The sequence below is a fragment of the Panthera tigris genome, chromosome B2 (genome assembly GCF_018350195.1).
Source record: "Panthera tigris isolate Pti1 chromosome B2, P.tigris_Pti1_mat1.1, whole genome shotgun sequence".
Taxonomy (NCBI): Eukaryota; Metazoa; Chordata; class Mammalia; order Carnivora; family Felidae; genus Panthera; species Panthera tigris.
The window spans coordinates 83,135,835-83,159,230 of NC_056664.1; the positions used below are offsets into that span (position 1 = coordinate 83,135,835).

The window sequence follows — 23,396 nt, forward strand, 5'->3', positions numbered from 1 at the left end:
ACGGTAAAAAGAGTTCTTTCATTTAATAAGTTTCTTACATCAGCGTTCACAAATAAAAGACTTTTTTAAAAACTGCAGTGATGATATTCTGTGCAGCAAATCTGTTTTTAAAAGGTGAAAATGTGAACTGCCCCTTTTCTCATGCTTCCGAGTTCTAATATAAAACTTACTCCTTTCTTGTTGTGTTTGGACTGCATTAAACAGAATAGGATATAAAATATATGTCAACTATTTCTCCTAAATTTCCTAATGTCTCAACATTGAAAAAAATCTCGATGTGCTCAGATTAAATTTTAGATAACACTGGATAGTTCTTGCTCTCAGAGACTTGCCTTCACCCACACTCTTTAGATGAAGCGCCTCGTTTTTTTTTTATAGTCATAAACCTACAATTTGAATTTTTTAATTAAATTCTGTCTAGTAAAATCACTCTATAAACAATCTGTTAAAAGTGCCTTATAGTATTTATGGATCATTATTGCTTTTTCATTGAAAAGATAGTGTGTTGTCTGATCTTTACAAAAAAATTTCTTTTTAAAAAATACCAGAGCTCTTGGCAACTTGCGTTTTCTTGACTACCTGCCAATTAGCAAACGATATCAAAACAGCACTAATTAAACAAAATAAAATGGCACAAAAAAGGATACCAATGTTCTGACGGAGATATATCTTCAATCATGCTATGGTTTTGTTTTGTTTTTGTTTTTGTTTTTAATTTTGGATTCTTTCAAAGGTACCCAGTGTAGTAATGTGTCATAGATTAACACTAAAAAGGTCCAAAGCTATAAACAACTTTCTAAAACAAAGTCCTTATGAAGAATAAACACAAATGATTTTAAAAAGGAATCGTCTGAAATCACATATTTAAGGAAAATATTTCATTGATTTTAACAATAAGATCATGAATTTATTTGACAAATATATTCTTTCTTAAATTCTTTATGTACATTTTAAAAAGTCTATAAGATAAAAAGGAGGTTAGAGAGCTCAAGGTGTTTGGATGTTTTCAGGTAGTACTTTGTTTATTGTCACTGCTGTTTTCCTGGCCACCAGGGGTGGATCCTAAATTCCCTTTTTATGTGTTCTGGTGGCACTTAGGAGTTCAAGTCTGTAGGTGCTTCTTAAATCTTCTCTTCACTGTAGGAAGGACCCAGGACATCAACTGTCTTCTAGCAGCATTTCTTATGCATATCCCGAAGGCCAGTACTGTTCTCTCGCAGTCCGTGATCTCCCTCGTAAGGGAGAAACGCTAATCACACTTGGATGCCAGTTCCATGTAAATGGAGCATTTGTGCTCTCATAGTCTGAATGCTGCTCATGATTTTCTTTTGATGGCCAACCAGTGTGATCCCTAAACTCATCACATCCCTGAAAAAGACAAATGCATTTTTTTATTAGTTACCTTTCGAAGAGTGAATTTGGTACTAAACTGTCATCAGCTCTTTAATTAAAACATCTGTTTATCGTAGGCAAACAGATCTTATCCTAGTGGTCTTGGGTATTATGATCATATCCCCGCAGCGGGTCTGACTGGCAAACTTCATCAGCATGTTCCTTCCTAAGAACTTAACTTCTCCGGCTCTTGATTTGCCACAGGTTGTCTTTAAACTGATTTGAAACTTTGTACCAGAAATTATCACAGTCTTAAAATTATTATTAACTTAAGATTAGGAAATGTTATTTGAAATGCTGTATTCTTGAACCTGAGCAAAGTTCAGAATTTTTAATTGTTACAGTAGGATGGAGGATGAATGTAAACATTTTGGGGTCTAGTAAATCAAGAATCGTCAATGATCACAAAAGATTTATCCTGAGTTTAATTATCACGTGGCGATTCTGTGCATATTATTGATTGTATACTCAACTCCATTTCAGTTGAATCATTTGCCTACATTTTAGAAAAAAAATTATTTTCTAAAATGTGCAATATCTATGTTAAATAGTTTAAATTTGACATATACTGTGTCTGTGTATGTACTTTTACCTTTCCTAATAGCCAGAAGGACTGAGCTTAGTTAGGTATTTGCAAGCAGCTAAAATATAGCAACAGTACAATACTCCAGTATTTCATAGTAGGGGTCCAAGAAAACTTTGAGAAACATCATTTTTCAGGGAAGTAGATTTCTTTGGAGAGAGAAGGTGTAATTATGCCAGCTCTACCCACATGGTGACTAGGAGTAAACCCAACAAGACAGCACACACATGCTTAAATTCACGTGGGTGCCACCTCCCGGCACGCCAGAAAAGAGTAGCTGACTGCTGGCCTTCTCATCTGAAAAACGTGAAACCCTTTGCACAGCAGTTCACAAACTGGATCCACTAACAGATCCTTGATAATTGCTTCCCATTTTCAAACACGTTGGCTGAGAGGAACCTCATTGCCCATAAGACTTACGCTGCAGCACATGAAGCTGAAGTTCAGAGACAGTAAGTGGATTTCCTAAGACCACATAATCAGTGTGGGAGCCAGAAAGGAAAATTTGTTCTTTTTACTTTCAGTTCATAGCAATTTTAAAAATTGCTTTATTGTCATTCTTTGGGTTAAAAAAAATGGGGGCACCTGAGTGGCTCAGTTGGTTAAGCATCCAACTCTTGGTTTCAGCTCAGGTCATGATCTTACGGTTTCATGAGTTTGAGCTCCATGTCGGGCTCGGCGCTGGCAGTGTGGAGCCTGCTTGGAATTCTCTCTCTCTCCCTCTGCCCCCCTCCCACTTGTGCTGTCTCTTTCAAAAAAATAAATGAACTTAAAAAAATGAATCAATCACACACCTTCCAAAACATAGGTTAAATTTTTAGTTACAGTTAACTGAATTAAGCCTCCTTTGACCTCTTCAGAAAGTGATCATATTGGATGTCAAAGTGGATGTGGTATTGGGTATGAAGCTTTGAGTTTTTCATGTCATGCAAACATGGTGAAAGAAATCCTCTTTTGCAATGGAGGAAGTTTCCTCAGTGAACAGGCACTTAAATGATACATGGTTAAGGAAAGAGGCTCACTCTGTGGGGCTTAGAATACTGGCTATGGAGACAAATTAGCTACCACTCACTACTTGAGTCAGTTTAGGGATAATCTTTAAATTCTCTGAGCCTGCACCTTGCTGTGTATAAAGCTATTGACATAATAAAATTATTGCTGTGAGAGTTTAAAAATACACTGTAAGTTCAAAGGTCTATTTAGCATAATACCTGGCACATAGTGGACACTTATTAAAGAGATGATTTTCTCTCTGATTTTGGGGTTCACAACCTCTGTAATTTATGGACAATGACCTGATGTATAAAGCTTGGAATGTACTTAATAAATGATTAAATAGAATTTTGAGAGTTTCAACTTACTCAATAGTCATCCTGGCCACAGATTCAAGGGAGTTGTAGCCAGCTGCCGTGAAGTTATCTTTATATCTTTCCATCTTAATAGCCTGTAGCCATTCTCCAACTGAACAAAAGGTAGTAAAGTCAGGAGTGTTTTGATCCAAAAGAGGGCTTATTGGCCTAGATGAGAATGAAACAGAAAAGCAAATTTTTTCATGAACTACTAAAGGAAGAATGTCTTGGCTCATAAAAAAATAAGGGTAAAATAATAAAATTACATATTCTAATTGATGTTGTAGTAAAAAATAAACAGATATGTTAACGAAAATCTAATGTGTAGGGGCATGTGGGTGGCTCAGTCAGTCGAGTGTGTGACTCCTGGCTTCGGCTCAGGCCACGATCTCGTGGTTTGTGGGATCGAGCCCCATGTCAGGTTCTGCACTGACAGCGTGATGCCTGCTTGGGATTCTCTCTCTCTGCCCCTCCCCAATTCGTTCCCTATCCCTCTCTTTCTCAAAATAAAGAAATCAACATTAAAAAAAATAAAAAAAATCTAATGTGTAAAGGTTGCCCAATAACTACAAAATCCAAAATTTACATTTTGGTTGGATTTGACGACCACCAGGTTGCATCTTCCATGTATTTCTAAAAGTACAGCTAACAGTATTTGTAATCAGTACACATTTCTTTATTCATTTGTTTCTCCAAAAGTAACTGGGAGTAAAGGAAGCACATCTGGTTGTGGACTAACTTGTTCAGACCACGTGGTGCTACTGAGAACATTATGTGTTCTCCGTACTAATGGCACCCTTGTAGTGCCTAGTGAGCTCATATACCTCCACAAGGGCTTAATGACCAGTACAGACAAGAGCATCAGCATGACTCAGAAGCTAAAGCTTATTAATTTCTAATACACCTTCAATGGAGTAAGCCAAGCACAAAGAATGCATGGAGTGCTTCGGACTCTTTTTAATGAGTACACCTCTTTAATCATGTATTGAATTACTTTCATAAACCTTTACTTCATAGAATCATTTTACTAAATAGCTTAAAGCAAAACAAGAAAATATATTATGCAAAAAAGTAAAGCACTAGTAATAAAATCCCACATAATACTAACGATGATTTGAAAATGTGGAACACCACCTGATCATAATTTCCAGTTTAGAAAGTCTTCTAAAATGATGGCCAACGATATCTACCATAACTTTTAAGAAAAACAAAAGGCAATAACAATAGGTCCCTTTAAACACTAGCTAATTAAGGTAAGCCAGATATCTGAAAAGAAAAAATAAAGACTTTGGTAAACACAATAAATTTAACATGGATATATAGTTTAACACAAATGTCAATTTGCCATTGGGTTAGGACTGAGGAGACAGAAGGTTTAAGTGAGTATTTGAATGTCTCCCAGAGTCCATTCCCTTAGGTATTTCTTACCTACTACAAGTTCCCAGGGGTGTTTTCAGACTATTTGGGTTTCGAATCATTTTATCTAGAATTCCAACTATCTGTTCAAATTTTGGCCTTTCAGCACGTTCCTTTTGCCAACAATCCAGCATCAACTGGTGAAGGCCAGCCGGGCAGTCCATGGGTGCTGGTAAACGATAACCTTCTTCTATTGCTTTTATAACCTAATAGCCAAAGGGACATTAAAAATATTACTAATTGAGGCTCAATGATAATAAAATGAATTGTTCAGTAGGCAAAGTGATTTATCCAGATAAGATTGAAGCACATCTTGAAGCATTGCATAAGACATATTTTTCCCCAAACATCTATGAACCTTAAATATGTTATCAAGGGGTGCATGAAGAGCACGATATCATGACACTTCCTAGTTAATTCTGCAATAGGGAGTAATAATTAAAGTCACTCAGGGTGCAATAGATGGAAAACTACTAATGTCATCCCAGAGGTTTTGAAAGCGGAATATGTTATGAAACCATTTTACTTGTATATAGCTGTACATGTACATATTTGTCTATAAATCTATGAATTCTTCAAGTTGTAAGAGGAAGGTCTCAGTTACCCCGAATTTAACCCCCCAAAAGTGTCACTTTTTGCAGAGTTCAAATGACACTTTCAAACAAGATATCAAAATGCAGAATGTACTATGATAGAAAATATTACCAAGCACACTATCACTTTAAATATCATGGAGCCTATATACTTATGAAATATATAGTGTTATATAGTGGTGTGCTGGAGCGAATAGCATACAGTGGTTCATAAAGGTGACTGCATCACTTTCCAACTCCAAGTTTAGTGACCTCACACTGGAAGACTGAAATCAGCTTTGGGGAAGAGGATGGGAGAAGGGTTACACCAGGAAATCGGGGAAGGCTACAAGTTAGTGCTTTCCCAGAGTGCTGGTTGTTAAACTTTTATTAGCACATCACTGTATGTGATAGTGCTAATACGCTATCTAATAACAGCCTAAACACTATAACAAGCTTTGAATGTTCATGAAAAATAAGTCTCCATAAACATTGGTACATGGCAATCAAAAAGTCTAAAAGTTTATTATTCAGACTTATTGTTTGTTTGTTTATATGGAAAGCAAAATTTGACGCTAAAAGCCAGAAACTGTTACAAATCTCAGCAGCACAGGAAAATAATTACCAAGGCAAACAACACAAATAAGAGGGACTTGTAAAACATTAGAATAATATCAAGGGGAATTAACAAATCATTTTTGATACTGACTGATATAATAGCAGTACAAATGTAAGAAAAAAGTGACTCTGGAAAAAACAAAGAGGAAACCTTGGGTTTCTGAAGAAAATAAAGGCAAAAGTAGGCAGACAAAAGCTGGCTTTAAGAAATGTTGATTAACATGGGTGCCTGAGGGGCTCAGTCGGTTAGGCTTCCGACTCTTGGTTTCAGCTCAGGTCATGATCCAGAGGTTGGTGGGTTCAAGCCCTGCATAGGGCTCCACGATGACACTGTAGAGCCTGCTTGAGATTCTCTGTTTACCTCTCTCTGCCCCTCCCATGCTCACACACACTCTCTCTCTCTCTCAAAATAAGTAAATAAACTTAAAAAAAAAAGAAATATTGATTAACAATATTTGTAGGGAAACATATCCCTAAGATGCTTGTTGACATTCCAGAATAACACATTAAAATGTAAAAGGTTGCAGATGGAATGAATAAAGTAGCTGGCATCAACAATTTCTACAGAAAATCCTTTGTATAGGAAAAAAAAAGTACACTTCAAGAAAAATCTCTATATGCAAATTGATCAAATTTAAAAGGTAAATAGATTAACCTAATAATAGCAATTTTTGAAAAATATTATAAGATACAATTCTTAGTTGAAATTCTCCCCTGAATACTATGTTATATATCCTATACATCAGTTTACTAGATGTCTTCAACTGAATTTTCTATAAGCATCTCATACTCTATTTATAATTGAATTTCTCACCTTCCCTAAAACCTTTTACTAATCAATTAATGGCCTTTCCAGTCATCACACCTAGAAAGCTGACATGAGAACAGTTGTAGATTCCTTCTACGTACAGCAAATTAGTCACCACTTTCTGATGATGCTCCTTCTTAAATGCATACATGTTTAAATAAGAGAAGTACTTTAGTTTGAATAACAATGATGGAGAAAAAATCCTTATACTTAAGTGACCTTAATCAGTGTTGGTATTGAATGCCAATGAAGGACAAAGGACAGAATTTTAAAAGTGTCCTTGTTTATGATCCCATTGCTACAAAGGTTGTGTATCTTGTAAACAGTCCTCTAAAATACCCCAAACTTCAGAAAGCTTTACATCACACAAACAAACACAATGGTAACTCTGTAAAGATCACAAATATATAATTATAGGAGAAATTAAATTAAAAAAAACTATTAAATGCAAAGAATTTTCCATGGCTTTGTATAACATTCCAGCGACAGCCCTATACTTGGATTCAATGGGGCTCTATGTTACAAAACTTAAATGCAAGTAAAAATAATGTACTTTGGAAAGCTCCGTTAAGTTATTTAAATAGTGACTTAAATTGTGAATAAGTAAATAAACAACTTCTAAAATTTAGTGTATTCAAAATGACTAAATAATACAATTGAGAGGCATTTTTTTTAATTGGGAAAAGAGTGGCTTTACTCATATTTGAGGTTGCTTATATTTGAACAGAAGCAGTATCTTTCTGATTGGCAGGACAAGTTCCCATGCTCATAACATTAGTGCAATCCTTATTATTTTCCATCACCTTCTAACAATATCCCTGCTTGTAATTTGTCTTCAGATGTCTAGAAAGTAACAATGCACATAGAGTGATCTTTCCTTTGTTCTTTCCCTCTAAATACTCTTTTAAGATGCAAATCTAGGGGCACCTGGCTGGCTCAGCCATGGAGCATGCAACTCTTGATCTTGGGGTTGTAAGTTCGAGCCCCAGATTGGAGGTAGAGGTTACTTAAAAACAAAATTAAAACATAAAATAAAGTATAAATCTAAATCTGATCACAATCCTCCTGACATTAATATTCCTCAGCAGCTCTCTAAGCCTTCATAAAAACATTTAGAATTCTTCATCTTTGAGCACAATATGTATTTAAGTCTTTGTGCCAATGAACATAATACCATTAAATGACTCTTACAGGAATGAGTTAATGAACCTCTGCAGTTGTCCTTTTGCATTATAGGAATTTCATACTCTATTATTATGGCAGGAAAACATTTATTTCAGCATAAAATGAAACATCTGGCTTTCAAAGATAGATACAGTGGTGGATACATTTTTAAAGGAATAGCAGCTAAGGATAGAATTTAAAATAAGAGATGTTCTCGATTGGGAATGGACTTTGGGAACCTAACGTTCCCATTAACAATCATGCACCTACCTATGGGAGCACTAGTGATAATTGCTGGGAACCTTCTACAGAGCATAGTCTGGCATAATCCAAGCATACATACCCTTTGAGGGTAAACCTGCTGATGAGGGGTGATTCAGGCACACACTGAATCTAGAAATTCTGCAGTTTTTATTTGGTTAGCTGCATTTTACTTCCAATTGGGAAACCAAGAAGTATTTTCTGCAAATAGTTATTCATTTTTGGAAACAACAAGGCACATGGGTAAAATGGTTAAACTTACACTTCTTAGAGCATTATGTTATTATTCACAGAATTCATTTAGAAGATCTTTTTGTGAAATTTCTAGAAACCCGTTGGACAGGGATTTACCTGTCCAGATCTAGCCTTAATATGCTACTAAAAGAAAAACGAAAAACATTAAGCAATTTCTAATTCTAGATAGGTCCTGGATTCATAGGAAGTGATGGGTAAATGACATTTATAAAAGACCACTGGGATATAATAGGAAGCATGGCTTTAGTATATGCTGTAAAGAAATACTTGGAAATAAAAACAAAAGTTGCTTGCTGCGAAGTGTTTCAGTATTATTAGGGTATGACCATTGTAATTAGAGGAAAAAGAACACAGAATGACCCCATGATAATGGGCTGGTAATAACTCAAAATGGGATCTAACATGAAGGACTTCTGCTCTTTGCTCATGCTCATCTCCATTCCATTAACCTCACAATAATGTATGACCCACAGTTCATGCAATTAAATATTTTGGACCCCAAGTATGGGATTATGGCAAAGTTTTACCAAAACAATCACAATTTTGTTTCTATTGTAACATAAAAAATACAAAGTCATAAATTAGTGGTGACTTTCAAAAGGGAAAGTTGAAGGCTCACAATTTAACTGAGAGCAAATTTAGTTAAAGTGTATTATTATTTTTTTTGAAGCTCTTAAATGTCTTTTAATGACCCACTTTAAGAATTTATCTTTATGTCCAATATCTTTATGGAACCTTATTTTTTTTTTACCATCTTTATGACTACCTACTAGTTAAACTAACAATGCATTAGCTTAGCTTAAAGTGAAAAGAAATGACTTTGTTGAGTACTATAAACAGAAAAAATGTAATCTACCTAAAGAACGTCAAAATTTGAGGGTAACTATTTGAACTAATTGAGACATACATTTCATTAAAACACAGCTGTGAATGCCAAAGAAGAATATTTTCAATTTCTGTAATATTTATTATGTTTGACTGAATGTACATATATAAAGAACTTTCTTTGAAAAGCCATTATGGAAAGGGCTAAACATCTGCAGATTTTTAAGAATGAAAATTAGAAATTTCTTTGGGACATTCACTCTCAATTGTAACAGCAAATAACTAAATTCTGCTTCCACTGCAGTGAAAATTCAAGAAAGCTGTAAGTATGTCAAAATACAGTTAAGAATCCATTCAAGTGTTAAGTGATACCCTGTTTGGATATGGGTATCATCATACACATACATACTATCTTTTCCCAAGTTTTTCTTGCTCATTGCCCTGTCTAGCATGCAGATAAAGCCTTCTGGAAACTATCTACCTCACTGACTTCTATAATACCCTTGTCTGTTCAGAGTGATCACAGACACTTCCCTTTATTCAGCATTCAGCCTGGAATTTGGGGGATTTGTTTCCAAATGTAACCATCAATTTACATCTTGTTCTCGTGATGTCTTATGAAAAGTCTTCTAAAATCCAAGGCATTTGAAATTCGAAGGCTCTCTAAAATCCCTGACAAATTACTAGGAACTAAGTTTGAACAATGTAAAGTTAATTAATTCACTTAATAAATGAATCTAAACTAATTAAAAAATTAAAATCTAGGAAGATCTGTTGAAAGCAAACTTCCCACTATCTATTCACACATTTACAGGATTTTCATATGTGTCAGGGGATTGTCAGAACTCCTCAGTCTTTCCATGAACTCCTACCAGAGATTTCAGGTAAAAAAGCTTTTATCTAGGGAATTTTTTGCCAGAATGAAATTCATTATTTTGAATTATTCATTTTTTTCAACATTTGCATTTTGAAATGTATACATATAATTGCTCAAATAGCACTTTAACAACATTAAGTATAAAATAACGAATACTATCCTAAAAGAGGAATAGTAATATAAATTTCACTATAAAACTGAGATGTATAGGTAATCCCTTACTATTATACAAACTGATGTATGATTTATAATTCAGACCTTCAAAATTACAAAAAAGAAGAAACCTGGTGTTAAATGTTCTAGGTTGGAAGTAAATGTCACTGTAGACATAATAATTTAATTTGATCAGTACAAATATTTATTATTTCTTGTTATGCTAATTATATATTTTCACATTTCATTTTCAGGAAAGACAAACAATATTTAAGGAATTCTAAAAATTAACATTGAAGATTTTCTTTTCTTCTTCACCCTTTCTATTACTTGTTTTCAGAAGTTAAGTGAACTTTGAATTTAAGTCATCTTATATTCCTGTCATTCCCTTTATGTTTGAATCTAGTACAGAAGGAAGGTGTCAAAAGAAATGAAACTCCACTGAGTGTCTGGGGAATGTAAATATTTCTCTTTCTCTGCCCCAAGGATTTGTTTGCCCACATTTTGACAGTCCATGAAATCTTTGACACTGAGTCCTGTCAAATATTAACAACTTTGCCTCTGCCAAACAGACTCATCATTTAGACTTTTATCTTTGGAAAACCAAAACCAAAACCAAAAAAACAAAAAAGTTTCATGTCATCCCTCAGTTCAAAACACCAAAAGATTTAAATGACTTAAAAACGTCACCTCGTCAGGCTGTGAAGTCTGCAGTTCATTCAGAAATTTGTGGGAAGATTTACTGAAAACAACCTCACCAACAAACAATCTGATTTCAGGTGTCAAAAGATAACTATCTACAAGTTTTAAGACCATAGGAGTTTGATATGGTAAATTCTAAAATCTAAATCCAAAATGCTGATTTTATGTAACAATGTTCATGACCTATTTTTGAAAAATAACTCGATTTTAATTTTAGTCACCTTCTATTGGTATCCATGTTTATAGTACTTCGAGAACTGACTATTCCAGTTTGCTGGTCACATCCGTCTTTTAATGGCGATATAGACTTTCCTCAAGCACCACTTATTTCTTTACTCTTCATGAACATGCATTTGTACCATTTCTAAACTCCTTCATAAAAGCCTTTCATCAATTTGCCCCAACTTAACCTGCATATCAAATCACTACCAGTGTGCACAGCTCTGTTCCAGGACCGGGAATCTATTTGGTTGGTCTCCACACACTTGGCTAAGTTTTAGCTTCTGGACCGTCCAATATGCCTCTTTGGAAAATTCTCTCACTAGCTATGGCCAAAGTCTTCTCCAGATTGCTAGCTCAAATCCAGGGTACCTTCCTAGATTTTAGACTTGCTCTACTTTCATCTAGATTTCACTCACATTTTCAGTAGGTTGGACCATATGAATCTGCCAGTATTTAAAAGTTTCTGACATGCAAAAATGCCTGTTTCATCAAATTCAACCTAATAGAAGCCAATATTCACTTTCATTTATGCTGTATTGTTTTGTAAGTGGTCTCTTGGTGTGACATGTATACCCCCAAGAACTGCTATCTCCTTTTTTTCTCAATGCATCACAGCATGTTTTATGCCTTAGTATGCAACAGGTACGAAGTTTTTAGGAATTTCCAAAAGCACTCCCATTGTGATTAGATTCTAAAATATCACCATGGAACACCTACCAGCGTTGAGCATAAGATTTAGTTTGTCTCATGAAATTAAAATTTAATCAAATCAACCAACAGTAGACATGTTAAACAGATTTCCTGAGAACATTAAAAGAAAAAGAAAGATAAGCTTCAAAGACAAAATAAAACACAGGCTTCCTTCCTCCCCTCTGCAAATGACTCCTTTACTCAGGTGACTTTCCCACTACAGTTCTACAAGTACAACATCATTATCATTATTCAGGAAAAAGATAGTGGACATATCCTTTGTATCTACTGAGAGGATATTTTCAAAAAAAGGAAAGACGATCTTCAAAGTGAAGTTAATTGAACCACTAATTTATGGTAATTTTTGTGGGAATAATTGTGAAAAGTCAGCAGTCATATTTTTATAATTCTATAAAACTTTCTTCTTATGAGCCATTCATTACCAACATGTTCCAATAACAATGGATATTAATGTATAAAATCCTTTTTGTTTAAATAGTGTAACACCTACATCTTGATTTGACATGTCCCAATAAGGTCTCTCTCCATAAGACATAACTTCCCACATAACTATTCCATAGCTCCATACATCACTGGCTGATGTGAATTTCCGGTACTGGATGGCTTCAGGTGCTGTCCACCTTACTGGAATTTTTCCACCCTGTTATAAAAAGAAATTGAAATTTTAAATATGCATAATAACTTATAAATCATTTATAGCAGAGCTATAAAGCTACAGTTAAACATTTGTATATTTGGTTAGCAATTCAGCAGTATCACATCTATCCATCTTGAATCTAAGTGTATTTAAAGTTACTAATCTGTTTTTAAAATGTCATTACAAGTTTTCATTTTTAAGGCGACTCAATTTAATGGGCCCTTAGGTGGTCTTAGGCCATGAGTCTAGTCAAAAGACAATGACAAATTAGGCAACATAACTATTAAAATGGAATGAAATATGGGTACTTCAACTAAATCCTCATGTATTTTCCTTTTTGCTAATTTCACAAAAGTTGTAAGAATTAGCATAGTTAATATTCTGTTAAAATCTATTTATTTAAAATGGGACTATATTTCTCTGCTACAATTATGAGAGCTAGCAACTAGATGTTATTGTATAAAACCGAATGTTACGTATATGAACACCCTGCTATAAGAGAAACATGTTGCCATTCTTATCTCACTTCTTCTCAGTCTGTATGTAGAGTGGAAACATAACGACAGTTCCTCCAAAAGGAAAAAAGAAAACCAGCAACAACAAAAAGCTGAGATCTATTTGCCTCTTTTCTACTGTGTAGCTTTGTATTATTAAGTCCTGCTTTCTTGGTAGGAAAATCTCGGGAATATGAAGAGGTGCAGTTAAGGGACTTTTCCTTACAGTCGTTGTATAGACAGCTTCTGGATCATCCTCTATAACCCGGGACAGGCCGAAATCTGACACTTTGCAAACAAGATTGCTGTTGACAAGAATATTGCGAGCTGCAAGGTCTCTGTGAACATATCCCATATCGGCCAAATATCTCATTCCAGCAGCAATTCCTCTCAGCATTCCTACTAACTGAATGACTGTAAATTGCCCGTCGTGTTTCTACAGGAAGACAAGAATAAACATCCTTTAACTCTACTTTCAAAGGGAAAAATTACCATTAAAAATGTCTGCACGCTGGTGATTTACTATAGTATAATAAGAATTATTATATTATCTATAGAATATAGACATTTGTAAAAAAAAGAAAAACAAGTGTTGATTCAACGGACAGCCAAATAATACAAAATAGACTTTTGATAATTGTTTAGTTATTTACATTGATATGTTATTTTTATTGATTGAAAATAGCATCAGGTTACGCAGATCCAAAAGTATGCACTGATTTTTGAGGCGAAGGTAGAGAATGGGATATCCAAAAATACTGTCTTTGACAACTAAGTGTTTTTCCACTTGCTAAAATATTATATAAGTAATCTAGAAATGTATAAGGGGATGAACGTATGTATTAAGATTTATTTTCTCCAAATGATAAAAAAGAGAAAGGAGACATTTTTTGATTAAAGGTGAAGAGAAACTAAGAAGTGGGAAATGATGATGCTGGCTGACTTCGTTTGCTTTTTATATTTTTCCCTGTTTTGTTATCGGTAGGAACATTACTTGCAACAAAGATTCTCTAAAACAGATGTGCCAGCAAATGGGATCGAGAGCTCTTTGCAACCAGACTGGCAACCATATATTTCTAACCCATTTTTAACTCACAGATTTCTCCAACTGAATTATAAATACAGTGCATGAGGATATTGATTTGAGTTGATAACCTTTCCAGGTGATGCTTTATTCCCAAGAGTTGATAGTTATACATAAATAAGAATTTCTCTAAATCTTCTGATTGCTTATAAATTTGAGTTGAGTGTATCACTGCAGATTATGTATGATCACATTCCATGTCCTCTTATTCTTTAGATTGCTTTCTCCTTGTCATTTGGAAAACTGTTAACGTGTTTATATCCTTAGGTGAAAAGTCTCAGAGCAAAAAATATGTATGCTTATGTATTTAGAATTACCACAAAAACAATCACACATTATTAATTTTAAAAATGTTAGTAATTCTTTTACACTCAGTGTTCACACAGCGATATAACAGAAATGGTTCCACAGGGCAGAATTGGGATCATCATGCCAATTACTGAATGGTTATCTCACTTTTTAGTCTTCTCTGTATTACTTTTGTATTTAATTTATAATTGTACTGAAAAGTAAAATGTTACTCTACACCATGTATTCAGAGTAAAGGGCTTCAGGTTCAAACTACACTTTATCACTTACGTGCTCAAAAAGTTCTAGTTCAATCCAGACCAGGATTCTGATCTTTAATTTAATCTGCTTTTTTAAAGGCAATTTTCTGATCTGTTAAAGTTTACAATGTTTATGGTTTATGCTGTGCACAATAGTCAACATGATAGTTGTAACATGGATAATGCATTTAATGGTAGGATAATTTTTTTGTTACTTACCCTGAGAAATGCATCTAGGGCTCCATTTTCCATGAATTCTATTACTATCATGACTGGTTTCCCTAAAATTAAAAAAATATACATATATATATGTATCAAAAAAAAGTGTATCTTAAGGAGCCATAACCTAAACTTCAGGCTTATTCCCATTCTCACCCTCAATAAAATACATGGTGCTCTTCTGAAAGGCTGAATGGGTGAGCTGTGAGTGTTTCTAATGTCCCAGTGCTGCTGCTAAGCTCAGAGTTATTAAATATCTGTTTGGAAGATGGTTATGATTCACGAAATTAAAGAACAAAGTCAGTGTGTTCTTCTGACCCCTACTTTGTGAACAAAACTCAGAGAAAATGACACTTGATATAAATTGTACAAACTTAGAGTGCATCACGTTTATGGCCATTGAAGCTAAATGAAAATATCAGTCAATCCGTCTGTTTATCAGATTTATTCTTTAACTCTAATCCTGCCTTCAATTATCCTGATTTCTTCAGAGGTAGTAACATAAACGAAAAATTTAGTCCATTATATACCAAGAAAAAAACCCTTCATTTAGAATATGCAACATGTTCATAATTTGAGTTTTTAATTAGGTACAAAATAACACTAATTTCTGACAGTCCACTTGATAAATGAAAGGTATCAATATCTACCTCGTGTAACCACCCCTTCCAAATGGACGACATTTGGGTGGTCAAACTGCCCCATGATGCTTGCTTCACATAAAAAGTCTCTCCTCTGTTTTTCTGTGTAACCAACTTTGAGGGTTTTTATGGCTACCGCAACATCTCTTTTCCCTGGAAGTTTCAGACGACCACTGCAGACTTCTCCAAATTCTCCTGAAGTAATAGAACAGGCAGGTGTATGTTAATCTCAAAAATAGTTCTTCGTTCATAGTAAATGCGTAATACTAAAAACACTTTTAAGCTTTGCTAAACTATCTGTTACACAAACTACAATTTTTTAACTGGATTAACAAAAACGTTTTTAGGAACAACCTTTAGATTTGAATACAGGATACAATGTACACTGGCGGCTAAAGCATGAGGATGCATTTGCAAATTCTAAACATTGCTATTGCTTTTACGGTTTGAGAAGCAAGTATTTTTTAGATTTCAAAGTCTGAAATTTGTATGCACTAGGACTGCTAAATCTAAGAGAGTTGAATCCGAAGTGTATAATTACTATGAAAATATATTGTATACAGGGGTCCCTGGGTGGCTCAGTTGGTTAAGCATCCGACTCTTGATCTCGGCCCAGGTCATGATTTCACAGTTCATGAGTTCAAGCCCAGTATAGGGCTCTGAGCTGACAGTATGGAGCCTGTTTGGGATTCTCTCTCTCTCCCTCCCTCTCTGCCCCTCCCCCACTCATGCTCTGTCTCTCTCAAAAATAAATAAATTCACATGTAAAAAATATATATTGTATATGTAGAAAATAATATTCTTTTTATATAAGTCACACATCTTAATTTTCTGCATGGAATTAAATGGCTGACTAATACCTACAAATGCATGAAAAAAAAAAAGGTTAAAAAAAAAAAGCATCAAAAAAGATGAAAGCCTGGCAGGAAGATGGCAAATCAAGTAAGAGGAAATGTAGATTTCAACAAAATTCAGGAACATTCTCATTTAAAAAAAAAAAAACTAAGTCGTTTCTTAAACAGCAGGCCAGAACTATCGTGAAGTAGCTTATTGTAGAGCAATATCTTAAAAATCCAACAGAAGACAAAAGATATACAGATTTTCTGTGCCACATGCTTCTTTTTCATTTTTTTTTTCTTGAGATCTCATAAACAAGTACAGCCTCATTGCTTCCAACAGTTCAGGTGAATGCAAAAGTTCTATACTTGAGGTATAATTATTTGCCTGTCATTATGATGTATGACTTTCGATCCTGGCTAAATGGAACAGCTGAACAAGGAAGCTACAACAGCCTTACCTGCACCAATCACACGCTCAATTTTAATACAGGAGGCATCTAGCTCCTTGGCGAATTGATGGACAGCTCTATTTGGGTCCTCATAGGTTTCAGGGTCAATGTAGGTTTTGGTGCCTGGAAATTTAACTGTAATGATGTAAGAAAGCATGACTGTGATGAAGCAAAGCACTTATTGTGCAGTCAGCCCAGGAATTTCATTATGCAGAGTGCTCCTTGGAACAGTGAACTTGCTTCCACATCACCTGATTCACAGCAGTTTTAACAGACTACTTCGGTCTGTTGGCGTATAGGTATTATCTGCAAGCTTCTATAGGTAACATAGGATCCAGCTCATAGGTTACTAACTGAATTGCTTTTCCAGTAAATCAACAAAAGACATCACCAAAATTCTCTGACATGACTCTTATCAGACTGGAGGTTTAATTAAATTCACTGCTATCATGGCATAATTCAAGCCATATTGAGGTTTGTAATGGACTTGGAAACACATTTGTAAATCTATCAGTCAGTCAATCAATCAAATTAATACACTGGGAAAAGAAGACATTTCATTTACAGGTAGCCTACTACACTGACAGCAATATTAAAAAACATTTAGACATCTTACTTATTCTTTTGATTTATTTTTGTAAAGACCAACCACCGTTGACATATACATAAAATTAGTACAAGATGTGAGGGACCACTATCACAGAATCAGAGAGAAATCTACTAAAGACACAGTTTCATCTTCACCTTGAAGGGCAATAGAGGCCAGATGTACAAAATGCAGAGTAAAGTTAGAAAATTTACAATATTCCTGGGATCTGCTAACCGTGGATGACAGCAATTTGAAAGAGGAATGGTTTCTATGAACTTTCAAATATAAGGCTCTGGAAGGAGGTAGCCAATATGCCTCAGAAAAGGTAGTCAAAATTCAAACAACATAGAATCATCTTAAAGGTTAAAATCTTCTTAAAATGCACCCAGAAGCATGCAGGTAACAGATAATGCTATGTCAACTTTAAATCAAATTCAGTTACAATAATGTATTCCAAATCTAATCATTTGGTTAAAGACAAAGATAAGATAGATAGGCATATATTTGGTTATATTAATGCAATAAAAAGAATTACACTATATCCTCAAAAAAACTTTATTGTTTTAACAAAGCCACTGAACAATCTTTTCATTAAATCTTACTATTTTGAGAACAATATATTTATGTATTACACTGCAGCCTAACTGTGCTTATGTCATCACATTATATTAAAACTATATTTAAAAAATAAACACATAACAAACAAAAAGAAGCAGAATGTATAAAGGAAAATGGGATTTAAAAATCTTGATTTATTCTGCTGTAGTTGATTGTTTATCCAAAATTGATTGTCTTAAACAATTATTGTTGCAGTTTATAAAACTGACAGATGCTCATTTGTTACTAAAGCTGAACATGAAAAAAAAAACACAAGAAGAAAAGAGAGAGGGGATAGAAAGAGAAAAGAGAGAAGAAGGAGTACAGGGAAGAGGGGGGGAAGAGAAAAAGAGAGAAGGGAAGAAAACAATAGGTTAACCTCCTAGATTGGCAGGCAGATGGAGAATGAGCCATCTTCTCCCTTTCCATTCTCTTTCTTTCTTTTTTCTTTCTTTCTTTGTTTTGTTTTGTTTTGTTTTTGTTTGTGATAAGGGAGCTAGATTGGAGGTAACCTTCTGCATCTCAAATGGGTCTCTGATGGTTCTTTATTCAAGCTGTCATAAAACATTTTGACAGGCCAGAGCAATTTTGGCATAAAAACATGAAATACTGCCCAGCTTGGATTCAAAGACATTGTTAGAAGAAACGGTAGGAGGAAACAAAATGTAAATTGGAATTGCTTCACTAAACTTCTCCATTGTGTTTATATCTTTAAATGTAGCACTCGGGGCCATGGAGAGTTGAGGGCGCCTGATACAAATGACTGGACATTCTATTAAATTCAGTGCTCTAAAAGCTAGTTAAATGGTTGCTTTCATGTTTCTGTAAAAATTCAATCTGGTGTCTTAGCACCTAAGAAAATTGTCTGTATACTAAAGAAATAAAAGGACACCAACTTGTAAACAGCTGGTGACCACAGAGTTGTACTTTACGTATTTAGATACAGCTATAAAATCAAATAAAGTGCCTGGTTCTCATCAGATGACAAGAAAAGATACCTTTGTAAAGAAGGTGATTCAAAACTATCAAGGATTTACTAGGGTAGGATATTGCTAAATGCACTTTTTCATTATTCATCTAAAAACGGATGTTTTAAAATAAGGAAAACGTTGACATATTTCTGCATATTCTGGTTTCTTGTTTCTCTCAATTTAAGAGAATGAGCTTTTTTGTGTTTTAATATCTCATTTACATTTCTCATGAGTGTTAAATAACTTAAAACCACCGTCGATATTTTGCTCTAGAGGTGAAAACGGTTTATATACATATATATCAGGCTTATCTTGTCTATGTCAGCAAGTAAACATGCAGCTCTATTTTTTCTAATTACAAACTCGATCTCAAATGTAAAAAAAGCAAATGGCATCAAAATATTAAAACTGAGTGATGACAATTTAGCATACGGCTATACATGTTTCAGGTAAGTCACATTTCAGTTTACCTTCTGCATCACCTGAAAGTTAAAGGCAAAGAAACTAAAACGTATTTGATAATTTGGGGATGTCTCAGACGTATTCAGTAAAGGAAAGAAAAGTGACAAACTGTTGAAGGTAAAATTAAATGATTCTGTCATCAAATTGTTCACAAATGGGTAGAATAGGGGATTTTAGGAACTATATGTTACTCTTCTACATACATTTAAAACTAGATGTAAAAGTTTAGGCATTCAAGTTTCAACTCGCTCCTTTCTGTTGGGGAAGTGTTAAAAATATTCTCTCATGTTGTAAAAGAGAAAAAAATGTACCCTCCGTTTTTTTCTGTGTATCTCTATAAACTGCCTGTGGCACTCTCATCACTGAGAATCACAGTAACGATAATAATAGTGCTCACAATTTGTGTCTTTAAACCATGCATTTTCTTGATTGATGTTTATACATTTTTTGTGATGTTAGGATGGGTACGTGACAATATCTTCTTAGATACTAGCACAATAATTTGATAAATAACATAATAATAGATGTAACTCATGGGCAAATTAGAAAATTTTTGTCTCCAAGAGCAATCTTAGTAAAGATTATGCTACCAAGAAAAATAATAAGTGAAATTGTTTTTTAATATTTCCAAGGATTAAAAATAAAAATGATGCATTTGGATATGAACATCATTAATCATTAGAACTAAAACCATATGATTGTGAGGTTTTTTCTTTGGCTACAGGAAGGAATAACATTTATTTGCATAGCTCTCATTTTTTCACTTGCCATCCACATTGCAATAGGAATAAAATTAATGCAGATGGGCATCTATTTTCTTTAGTTTCCCAAGGTCTCTTCTGAATATGATTTCCAAAATGAATGTTTAAGAATCAGGGAACCAAAATCCACAGAAAACATTGGAGGATCCAATCCTATTATTCAATTTATATCTGGGGAAACATCTATCAGACAATGTATAGATAGTGGCTGAAGAGAAGAAGGCTCCTTAGCTTAGGCTGTCATGGTAGCATCACTCATTGGGTGGGACAAAGGGTCTATCCTTCTAAATGAATTCCTTCACTAGAATATGGGCCATGCAACATTTAATGGATTGTTGTTAGAATGGTATGAAACGCTTGGGCAAAGTTTGCAAAAGGAAAAACTGTGACATAAAAGCAGCTAAATATCCTGCAGTTATACTAAAATTTCTTACGAGAGATTAAATTTCTGAATATGTTTTGTTTTTAAAATTCACATCATATGATTTTCATTCTAAATATCTCGTTCAAATGCTTTAAAGCAACATTTTGAGTTCATTAGGTACTTTCAAGCATGATACATTAGGAATTTATTCATGCCAATACTAACAACCAGGTCTCTGTATTAACTGGGGTACAAATAATAAAAAAAAAAGCCAAACACTTACAATGAAAGTAAAGTTCTTCATCCCCTTCTTGGTCAGCTTTGCTATAACCACAGTGCCTAGGAAAAAACATCAAATTTGTGATGATCTCAAACAATGATCTTACTTTATATATTTAAAATTCAGTACAATATACCTTAATTCTTTAACTACTTGCTAGTTAGAGCAATAAACAACATGCAGAAACTTCTTGCCCATAGTTATGAACTCATTAATAATAATATAGTAACTAATATGATTAAAAACATACAGAATATAAAGTCTTGGTGTGAGACAATGTAGAAGGAACATACTTCACAGATTTAGATTTATCAATGAGTGAATAATTGTACTTTCTTCTGAAAAACAACGACAACAGCAGATTTTAAATGGTTTCCACAAACCATTAACTAAAAGAGTGAATTTCTCCCTAGGTATCTACTGTATTTATAATGAAAACCTAGCTGAATGTAACCAATAAAAATACACCCAATAGCACTTACAGTACTCATTGCTCTTAAACTAAAGGCAATGAATGATTAAGCTCACACTGTATTTGACCTTGGGAGAATGGAAATTTATTAACCTTTAGTATCTCATCCCAAAGAATGTTTGCATTTAGTATCTAACATTCTAATACACTAAATAGTAAGTAATAGGCTGACATAATTCTAAAAAATCAATACATTCTGTGTTACAGATTAGAACAAATCTGTGTTCTACCTTCTCCCAATGATGAAGCCAAAGACCATGAACACCAGAATGATGGTCCCTGCCACTGCAACCACAGCAATGATAATAACAGGATTCTGTTCACTGGAGACCGCCGTTGCTGTAAACGGAGAAAAAGAGGCTCAGAAACACTCAATACCATGTAAGAACTTGAGAGGGTAAACAAAATCTTATGAATAAGAGGTATCTATGCTATTTAATTTACCTCTAATCTTAAATAAATGCATTACATTGTAATGATATAGATTTAAATAAATGTTTATTTTTTGCATTTTAAGGGCATGGTAAGGACAAACTTTCATCTGTTTTATATTCCTCAGTTATAAAAGACACCCACAAAATGCCTTATTCAATGGCTATCCCCTGCTTAGTTGTTGAAAACTTAGTTATAACTCAACAGAGAGAGATCTTTGATGTACAGTTGTATTAAATCTCCATTTTTTCCCCAGCAAAGTATTTGATCTCTGTGTGTCTTTTTCTGATATGTAAAAAGGAAACAGAACATATACTCTGCATTTTCCAAAGCAGAAAAGCGCTTTGTCTCTCATATCATCAATATAAAATAAAAATCATCATGGAATCATAGTAAATCATCACGGATTTATAATCTATCATAATTTAGGAAAAAGATGAGCAGAATCATTTGTTCTAATTTGACAAAGTATGCAATATACACATTTGAGAATTTAAGATTACAGAGGAGGTAGGCTATTTGTGAAAGAGCAAACACTGCACGGGTACTTTAAAAAACAGTTTAGTATTATCTAATTGCAAAAACCTCCTGTGCAATGCTGTGATTCTTGTATGCCTCTTAAGGCAAGCCCAGCCGGACCTTTCTGAGAGTCTCTTTGGGAACAGTGTGTGTTTCCATGTCCTTCAAAACAGCCTGATTCCGATTCTTCAAGTCACAAGGCCTTCTCACTTCCATTTTTCCAAATTAGTAAAGTTTTACTTATACGAGAATTCGTAATTGTCATATTTTCCCCAGAGTATTATATTTCTAATACTATTACAGACTTGATAAAACAAACAAATGAATACAAAAACAACAAAATGTATATTCCAATGAATGATCCAGTTGCAAAATGCCATTTAACATATAATGTCAGGATAATATAGTTTGCTTATTGCTGAAACAGTCAACAGCTGCAATCTTTAATATGAGGTAGGATGGAAAATACTCCTCTTTCTTGGTGGTGGCAAGGGACTGAGTCTCCAGAGTGGTAAATCATACGTAGGCAGAGTAGGTTTTGCCACAATAGGCTGCGTAAAGTTTTTTCTGATTGGCTTTTCTCTGTTTTATCTATACTTTCCTTTTGACAACTCATTTCTTAATTTTGTATACCTATGCTAACTATACATAGATCTTAGATTGAAAAACAGCGAGGTAGCTCTGGTGTAATGGTTTCCGAACAAAGGTGTATACAGACTTCCTAACTCAGCACCTGCTGATTTACTCCCTGAGGGAATTAAACAAAGTGGGGGCGGGAGGAAGAAGAAAAAGAAAACAACTTTTAGACTTTGATTTCTGAATTGCAGCCTATTATTATTCAACAAAGAAAAGATTTGAAGTTTTTTTTTTTCATTTGGGTCTAAAAAAAACAATTTTATCTTTCTCTCTTCTCTCTCTCTCTCTCTCTCTCTCTCTATATATATATATATATATATATATAGTAGTTCTGTTCATGAGGGAGGAAAAAATTATACACGTATGTGTAGAAATTGTTTCCATCCAATCCATGTGCCCCTGGGTCTAATTCTTTGCTTGTCTTAGGCTCAGCTCTGCCTTAGCTTCAGAAAGAAAACTCCAATGAGAAAACTGAATGATGATTAGAATTTGTG

General features: G+C 34.2%; 1 protein-coding gene across 2 annotated transcripts in view; it reads right to left on the reverse strand.

Annotated features, from left to right (window-relative positions):
* Positions 1–934: 934 nt before the first annotated feature.
* The window catches only part of EPHA7 (EPH receptor A7), a 169,518-nt gene continuing 147,056 nt past the window's right edge, over positions 935–23,396 (reverse strand). Inside the window, exons 8-17 of one of the 2 annotated variants that reach the window (XM_007084905.3) lie at positions 21,546–21,654; positions 20,847–20,902; positions 16,829–16,954; positions 15,541–15,726; positions 14,891–14,952; positions 13,266–13,475; positions 12,399–12,548; positions 4,753–4,946; positions 3,337–3,492; positions 935–1,368 (exon numbers count right to left, since the gene is read on the reverse strand). In XM_007084905.3, coding sequence (XP_007084967.2) covers positions 1,254–1,368; positions 3,337–3,492; positions 4,753–4,946; positions 12,399–12,548; positions 13,266–13,475; positions 14,891–14,952; positions 15,541–15,726; positions 16,829–16,954; positions 20,847–20,902; positions 21,546–21,654 — 1,364 coding nt within the window. In that variant the 3' untranslated portion in view covers positions 935–1,253. Of the gene's footprint in view, positions 1,369–3,336; positions 3,493–4,752; positions 4,947–12,398; positions 12,549–13,265; positions 13,476–14,890; positions 14,953–15,540; positions 15,727–16,828; positions 16,955–18,195; positions 18,258–20,846; positions 20,903–21,545; positions 21,655–23,396 lie in introns of those variants that run through there. The other variant, XM_007084908.3, reaches the window with a different exon arrangement.